We start from the raw sequence: 8,958 nt of genomic DNA, 5'->3' as shown, positions 1-8,958 counted from the left end.
CCTAGACTTGAGAACTTAGAAGTAGCATCTTAATTCCTGAAAATTTACAACTAAAAAGTCTTACTAACGCGTTCCCATAGAAATTCCAACCCAAAAAGGATACAATAAATAGTTTGTGGAGCCATACAATTTCAATGCACAAGTATATGCTCAACATGAATTATGATGCAAATAATCACACAAGGCAAGATAAAACATGGTCAAAACACATACATGGCAATTATTAAATCACATAATCACATAAAATGCATACTTAAACTAATATGCCCCTCTTAATCTACCCATTCCTCACTTGAAAGTAATATTAATTTTCGAAATTAATTAAGAAATAACTCCTAACTTAGTTGAAATTATTAAAATTAAAATCGAAAATTAATAAGAATTATGAATTAAATAAATAATTTAATTTCGGATATTAAATAAATAAAAGAAATTCAGAATTTTTATTTTTATTTTTTTTTAAATTTGAAAATTTCGAATAAATAAATAAATAAAATAAATTCGAATATTAAAGGGGAAATCAGAAAAAACTATTTCGAATAAATAAAATAAGTTTCGGAAAAATTAAGTAAATTAAATATTAGTCCAAACTTTTCAACTTATTTCAAACGACCCAAATAATTGGTATTTGACCTTTAAAATATTGAGTACTCAAAATAATACGTTTTGACTTTAGGAAAATAATATTTAAAAATCCTAAAGTTCCGCAAATACCACTTTGAAGTATGAATTACTACAAAGAAGCATTAGTCTCCGATTATCACTTTGTAGTATTGCTTACTACAAAGAAGTAATGAAACTAAGCTCTACTATACCACTTTGTAGTATAAATTACTACAAAGCAGCCTTAAGCTCTGATACCACTTTGTAATACAATAATAATTCCTTGCTTTTATTAAACCATTTTCCAACTTAAAATAAAGGAATTACTAAAGTATTACAGCCACCGTGATAACGGTTAACGCTAGTACCAGAATTACGCAGCGAAATTTAATGTCAACTAACTTTCAAACAACATAAATAATAATTATTGAGGCCTCCTACAAGTTGGAACCATAACGGCCCAAAAACCAAAGTATTAAAAATTCACAAACCCAAAACATGCATATAGAATAATTCAAATATAGTTTTAAAGTACGAAAGAATGCAACTCTCTCAATCATCTCAAGCCACATGATTTCGATCGTACTTCGATCTATCAACCTGCTATATTATTCTACTCCCCAACAATGCAAGTGCAAATGATGGATCATCATAGGGTCATTATGGCAAAGGCCATGACCAAAGGACACAAAGCACGTAGTCAGCAAAAGCTGAGTACTTACAAGGCTAGAGTGAAATGAAACTATAAACATGCATCACTCGCTAGGTACTAATCAACATGCAAAAGCCATTTAATAATTAACAAACATATCATGAATACAAGACTCGACTCTTGACTCGACTCTTGACTCGACTCATGAATAAGCTTCGAACGGGCTAAAAGAATATTCCATAAAGGAAGGGTGTTGGGAGCCCACCAAACACCATAATAAATAATGAATATCGGACCATACCGTGTGTCGGGCCATACCGACGTAATTTCAGCGCATAAATTAAATGAAACAACGTCTTGTATCATTAGTAGGAGAACGAGTTTTCCGGCAAGTCTCCCCCCATTGTTCATACTCAAGGTATATACGTTCCAAGAGTTTTGAAGCTTTTTCTGGTTGCGCTTTACGTTTATTAATATTTTATTAATGGCGAACTCGAGACTCGAACACACATACATACATACAATTAATGAACGACAACCAAAACAATTCATTTTAATTCCTTTAGGACTTGTGATCAATAAATCAAAACGTATTGAAATTACTACCAAGTTCCTTCTCACCAAAGGTGAGATTCCACATCATGCCTGTTAACATGAGGGTTGTGCCATTGCACGACAAATCCTAATTCATTTCATATAAAATATTTCCAACTGAACCCTACATGTGCGGTGGCTTACGTGAGCTAACCCTTCAAATGTGGTAAAATAAATAGTATAACGTGGTACGAATAATTGGCTCAAATGTATGCTAGACATCCCGTACAATAGCATAACAATAAATAATTCATGCCTTGCATGTGAAACAAACCATACATGCATAAATATTGAACAACATGATTGACAATGAAATCCATACTCATGATAGTCCCAACATGCTTGTTCAACCAATAAATCAATAAATCAATATAATAATCCACATGATCGTTCACCAAGAAAAATATGAATCCACCAAGTTCACATAACATAATTCACATCAACAACAATCATGTAATGTCCCTTGACAATTAGTGTGGTCGCCCTAGACTTGTACGTACCTTGAATACCTAAGCGTACGTAGGGGCCAATTTGCAAAACGATCACTTACTTAGAAATCACCTCCTATCATCAAAATAATGAAACTTTAATTATTTCCATGTTCATTAAATTTCCAGCAACTTTATAAAATATAAAACCTTGTTAAAAATTAGAATTCAACCGTTCTTTAATGAAATAATCGTCTCAATTAGCAAAACTAATCCCTAGTATGAAACATACTTTTTCCACCCTTAAAATCAATAAAAATCAACACTGCAGACCTTTATATAAATCTGAAAATATCATTGATTAAACTAATCACCTAATTATGCTAACCCTTAAAATCAATAAAAATCAACACTGCAGACCTTTATATAAATCTGAAAATATCATTGATTATCATAATTAAACTAATCACCTAATTATGCTAATCAATTGACCCATTAGGTCTAGGTTAAAACCCTAACTTGAAATTCTCAATAAAACCAATTTAACATCATAAAAATCAATTCTTTATTACATAAACAAATCTGAAAATTCATGCTTTAATAATTAAAATACGCCTCATGAATCAAAACATATAAATTCTCAAAATACGGTGTTCATAACTGTAGGGGGTATTTTTTAATGCTCTTTTCCCTACGAGGGCAGTTTGTAGAAACCTTTGTATTTTTGGATCTTGAAGGAGTCGCCACCCAACATTATTTAGGGTCCCGTTTGGAGAGACCAAAAGTGACTCGATTAGGATAAGGCTTTGAATCTTCGAAACGGATGGGTGAGATCTGGGCACGGGAACGAGATGCTTATTCCGCGATCTTTAGAAATAATTCAAGTACGTGGCACAACATTTTCGAAAACACCCTAGTTTAGACTATGTGGGTTTGAATTTAGAACAAATAAAATTTCTACTTTGTATTGTGGTCACTTTGCTTTAAAGTTAATTTAAGGGAACCTAAGATCGGTTTGTCCAAGAAATTATCTTTGTTAAGCGTGATGTAACCTTGTGTTTTGTTGTATTTAGCATGTGAGGTGAGAAAGCAATAAGCAAGTAAAGCAACATCACAATAGCAAATAAGTGCGGAATTAGTAAAGTACAAGACCCCCTAGAAATGGACTAGGGAGTAGAACCACATTGCCTAAAAGGACTAGGCAAGTAAATTTGCATAATTCAAAGTGCGGAATTGAAATGCGTTATTGAAAGTGCGGAATTGAAAGGTGCGGAATTGAAATTGCAGAATTGAAATTGCGGAATTGAAAGGTGCGGTATTGAAATTGCAATATTGAAATTTGAACCGACTACTTAAAAATAAGTGCGTTCGACACGAATTCAAAGCCAAAAATCTCAACTTTAGGAGAAGTTCCTCATCCCAAAGTATCCTAGATTTTGTATATAGAACTTGAACTTGAAAGCTTGAATCTTTAAATATTGAACTTGAAATATTTGAACTTGAACTTGAAATATTGAACTTCAACTTAAAATATTGACGTTTTTTTTGGCAAATAAGAGATTTTATTATTCACCAAGTATAAGGTTACACCCACACACCAAGAACACCAAGTCTTACATCTCACACATGAGACTGAAGACTAACAACTAGAACTTAAAACAAACACTTCCTCATCTGATCATCACACCTACAAGCAATAAGGAAAACAATCCTAGAGCTAATTACATCAACAGAATCAATACTGTTTTTAAAAACCTTAGAGTTTCTTTGCAGTCAGATATTGTAAACTGTTTCCACAAATGCCATACTGCAGACTTTGTCCCTTGGCTTTGTACCTCTGCTCTTCTTTGCTGCCCAATCAACCTCTCTTTGCCAGGTCTGAATTGTTCTGTCTACTCCAATTTTGCTCAACACAGAACTCCACACCCTTTTTGAGAAAGCACACTAAAAAAATAAGTGTTCCAGTGATTCTACCTGTGTCTGACAGTTGACACAGCCACCATCAATCTGCATATTCCATTTTAGCAATCTCTCTTTAGTAGCTAATCTATTCTGAAGTGCTAGCCATACAATAAATGTGGCTTTTGGACTAGCTTTACTGTTACAGACAATTCTCTTCCAACTAACTGCAGTTGCATTTTGCCTCAAGTGAAGATACATCTTTTGAATGCTGTATTTTCCATGTGTGATGAACTGACCAGTATCCCCTGAATCCACAAACACATCTCTATTTGCCCAAATTTTCCTCATGGACCAAGTAAGCCCATTAGGAACTTGCATAGTCCAGAAGTTATGATGTTTCACATAGTAGGTATGCATCCATTTGATCCATAATCTATCTTGCTTCATTGACAAATCCCAACAGTGTTTCAACACAGCTGCCTTGTTCCAAATAGTTAAATCCTTCAAATTCCACCCTCCACAGGACTTGGGCAAACATAAATTTTCCCAAGCAACAGGAGCTCTTGCTGAACCTTCACCAGTACCAGACCACAAAAACAGTCTGCAAATCTTCTAGATTTCTTTCATTACCTTTTTAGGCATGACAAAGATCTGGCACCAATAAAGTTGAATCCCAAACAACACTGATCTTACTAATTGTAGTCTTCCAGCATAAGACAGAAACTTAGTAGCCCAACTTTTGATCCTAGCAACTGTTTTTTCAATCAAAGGCTTGCAATCAGTATAACTAAGTTTCCTGGTTGTAAGAGGGACCCCCAAATACTTAAAAGGAAATGAGCCTTTAGCTATACCCAAAGTATCTACAATTTGACTAGCAGCAGAATCAGAAACACCAGCAACATACACATCACTCTTATGCAAATTGGCTTCCAAACCAGAAGCTTTTGAGAATTTAGTAAAGGCTTGAAAAATAGCAGACACAGAAGGAATATCATCCCTAGCAAACATAAGCAGATCATCTGCAAACATCATATGGGTGATGTTTAACTTTTTACATCTGGGGTGATGTTTAAACTCTTTACTCTTTTCAACCACAGCTAAGCATCTGGAAAGGTATTCCATACCTATAGCAAACAGATAAGGGGACATAGGGTCCCCTTGCCTCAATCCTTTTTTTTTGCTGGAATTGGTTTGGAAGGAAAACCATTCACTAGGATAGAATAAGAGACAGAACCAAGGCATTGCATTATCCATTTAACAAAGATTGCAGGAAACCCCAACTCAACTAACATACTTTCTAGGAAAGGCCATTCTATAGAGTCATAGGCTTTCTTCAAATCAACTTTAATCATACACCTGGGGGAAATGTTCTTCCTGAAGTAACACTTGATTAGCTCTGAGGCAAGAAGAATGTTATCTGCAATATTTCTTCCTATAATGAATCCTGCTTGTGCACAGTGAACCACTTTCCCAATTACACCTTGCATTCTTGCTGTTAAGATCTTTGAAATGATTTTATAAACCACAGAGCAACAAGCTATGGGTCTAAAATCTTTCACAGTAGAGGCATTCTGAATCTTTGGAATCAAGGTTACTGCAGTATTATTAATTGGCTTCAGCAGAACACCAGTATCAAAAAATTCTCTGATTTCATTATAAATGTCAGCTTTCACAATACTCCAGGTTTTATGAAAAAAGAGACTATTAAAACCATCCAAACCAGGAGCTTTATTCACATTGATTCCCTTAATAGCAGTATCAATTTCCAAGTCAGAAATTGGAATAATGAGCGAGTCTGCATCATCAGCACTCAATTATATCCCATGTCTAGCAATAGGAACATCAATACCAGTTAGAGACGTTGCAGCAGAACCAATCAGTTTTTCATAAATTTTTTTGATTTCAGCCTGAATGTCAGTCTCATTTGTCAGCTTTGTATCTTGATCATCATATAAAACATCAATGCTATTAATGGCATACCTCTCCTTCATGGCACTAAAGAAGAATTTGGAGTTAGAATCCCCAAGCTGGAGCCATTGAATTCTAGACTTCTGCCGATATGCACTTTCTTGAACTTTCAGAAACAATTTGAGTTTTGCCACACACTCTTTCTCCTTCTCCTGAGCAACATTATCATCAGGATTAGCAATGCTGATAGATTGAGCCACCACCAGGTCCCTTCTGCATTTCTCAATGTTATTTTCTAACTGAGCAAACTCCTGTTTGTGTAGAGCTTTAAGCTCTACTTTAACTGCTTTAAGCTTGTTCCATATATTCTGCATTGCTGAAGTTGCTTGATTCTTCTCCCAACCTTTCTGTACAGCTTGCAGAAACTATGGATGATCTGCCATGTAATTAAAAAAATTGAATGGTCTACCTCCCTTCTTCATATTCACCTTATAATTCATCGCCAGAGGGGTGTGATCTGATAACCCAGGATTCATGTAATCAACCACCACATCAGAGTAAGTACCATGCCAACAGGAATTGCCAAAGGCTCTATCAATTCTTGAACTAATTCTATGCACCTCATGCCCCTTATACCAAGAATAAAAATGCCCACAACTTTTGAGCTCTGTGAGATCAGTCTGACTCAAACAGGTTTCAAAGTCAATAGTTTCTGCATTAGTGACAAAATTGCCATTCACCCTATCCCCAGAGTAGAGAACAGAATTAAAATCCCCCATCACCAGCCAAGCTAGATTGTTAAGAGCACTTAAGCTACCCAATTCTCTCCACAATGATCTCTTGGTTTCAATTGAATGAAGACCATACACTGCTGTAAATCCAGAAGTGAAATCAACTGATTTAGCTGACACTATCCCATGAATGATTTGTTCAGACTTATACACCACTGTAAATGTTACCACCCTATGCTTCTAACCAATCCATATTCTCCCCCTATCAGAATGATCATAATTAGAGACCCAATGCCACTGAGCCCCAAACTTATTCTGAATCTTGCTACTATGCTTCAGCTTAACCCTAGTCTCAATGAGAGCAACTACACTAATTTTATTGATATTAACAAAATTCTTAATATCTCCAACCTTGCTGGGGTCATTCATACCCCTCACATTCCAACTACAGATATTCATTACCCTTTATCAGCACAATCCTCCTCCTCACCTTCACCTCCTCCATCAAAAGAGAACCCCCTAGTAACAGCTTGAACTTGTGCCAAACCAAGCACATGGCTAGCTGGTTTAGGATCCCTTGTCCTCCTAGTAACTATTCTCCATCCATCATCATGGGTAACAGGAGTGTGAGTAACTTGCCCATCTGCCACTAGAGTGTGACTAACATTCTTATTAATCTCCTTATTCTCAGTATGAGTGTCAGTTGTTGCTGCTTGTGCCACCACTTTTTTAACAGGCTGCCACACCTTCTTTACCTTTACAGGCATAGCAGGTTTGAACCTGGAAGAATGCTTTCTACCCTCACCACACACATGACCCACCAACTTACAGGTGCCACAATAAGGTGGGAGCCAATCATACAGAACAGGTTGAGAGAATGTGCTACCAGAAGGATCTTGCAATAGGACTTGCTTTGGAAGGGGTTGAGTAACATCAATCTCCACCAGCAGCCTAGCAAATGATACTCTCTTTTGAGCAGTTGTACAATCATCAGCAAACAATGGTATGCCCAACAAACTACCAATCCTACTCAAAGAGTCTACCCCCCAATAATTCAGAGGCAGATTTGGCAACCTCACCCACACAGGTATAACCCTAAGAATTTCTTCCTGGAAATTGAACTTGGCAGACCATGGTTTGACAATCATTGGCCTACTGAAAAAGGAGTAAGGTCCAGCCATCAACACACTATCCCTATCTTGTTTACTAGTAAACCTTATGACAAAGTAACCTTCATCATGAAGGAATACTGTTGGGGCAGCAACATTCACCGATTCCTTGGCAATAAACCTAATAACAACACCAATAGAAGGCATTTCCCCCACAATATACATCACAATCGAACAATTCCAGATAGCAGCCATAGCATCAATATCAGTTTTATCAAGAAGAGCAGTAGGCTTACCATCCACAATAGTGGGTGAGATAAAACTCAATGAGGCCCCCTTCGCATTCAGAGAGTTGCCATTAACAATGTTAGCCCATGATTTGTGCCTTGGGTGTTGCTGGACAACAGGTTCATCCTTCTTTTCCACTCCTTCATGCTCTGTTTCCACATGCTTTGTATATGGGTTGGAGATCATATCATTCCCCCATGAAATCCCATAGTCACTAGAAATTCCTAAGGCATCATTAACCTTGGTCATAATCGCATTCATCCTGTTCCTCGAGCTATTGTTTTCATTATCCTGCTCCAATCGAGAAACCCCCTTCTCCAAGCTACGCATCTGCAAACTAGAAGGAGTCAATTTTTGAGGAACAGGTTGCCTCACAGAGTTATGGTAGGCCCTAATCACTTCCATTAACTCCGGCGATGGCGGTCCGTTGCTTGGATGAGGTGGAACAGCCTCGCTCCAGTCGAGATCTACTGTTCCATTGGATTCAGAGCTGGGTTCCTTCTCATTCTGTTTATGCTGAGATTTCGGCCTTGAAACGTTCTCTAATGGTGTAGACGAAGATCCCTCAATCATTTCTCGCAATTCAGATCATTGTGGCTTCTTCTTCCTCGGTATGGTGAGAGTGCGTACGATAGCAGATCACCTTAGCAGATCACCTTATTGAAGTTAAGAGACTTGAATCTCAAAGATCGGGCCTTTTAATGTTGAAAAGGTTAGATCTTTGATGTGCGCTTAATTTGAAA

The 8,958-nt window shown here is 36.7% G+C and overlaps 1 protein-coding gene across 1 annotated transcript; it reads right to left on the bottom strand.

The window, feature by feature from the left end:
* Positions 1–3,930: 3,930 nt before the first annotated feature.
* LOC130467290 (uncharacterized) lies at positions 3,931–7,277 on the bottom strand. Its single transcript, XM_056835761.1, has 8 exons — positions 7,064–7,277; positions 6,576–6,958; positions 6,029–6,494; positions 5,384–5,974; positions 4,810–5,198; positions 4,252–4,680; positions 4,033–4,169; positions 3,931–3,964 (listed from the first exon to the last, which is right to left on the bottom strand). Exons 1-8 carry the CDS (start codon positions 7,275–7,277, stop codon positions 3,931–3,933), a joined length of 2,643 nt encoding a protein of 880 aa, XP_056691739.1.
* Positions 7,278–8,958: the final 1,681 nt, after the last annotated feature.

Source organism: Spinacia oleracea, chromosome 2 (assembly GCF_020520425.1).
Source record: "Spinacia oleracea cultivar Varoflay chromosome 2, BTI_SOV_V1, whole genome shotgun sequence".
Classification (NCBI taxonomy): Eukaryota; Viridiplantae; Streptophyta; class Magnoliopsida; order Caryophyllales; family Amaranthaceae; genus Spinacia; species Spinacia oleracea.
Note: the sequence above shows the minus strand (reverse complement) of the source record. Positions and strands in the feature narration are given on the sequence as shown.

Bases quoted from the DNA above. Each gene is read 5' to 3' on its own strand.
- LOC130467290 (XM_056835761.1), bottom strand. From the start codon at position 7,277: ATGAATATCTGTAGTTGGAATGTGAGGGGTATGAATGACCCCAGCAAG. The intron at 6,495-6,575 runs GTGAATATGAAG...CAAGCTGTACAG, and splicing joins CTCTGGCGATGAATTATAAG to AAAGGTTGGGAGAAGAATCA. The intron at 5,199-5,383 runs GTTTTCCTTCCA...TGATGTTTGCAG, and splicing joins TTATTCTATCCTAGTGAATG to ATGATCTGCTTATGTTTGCT.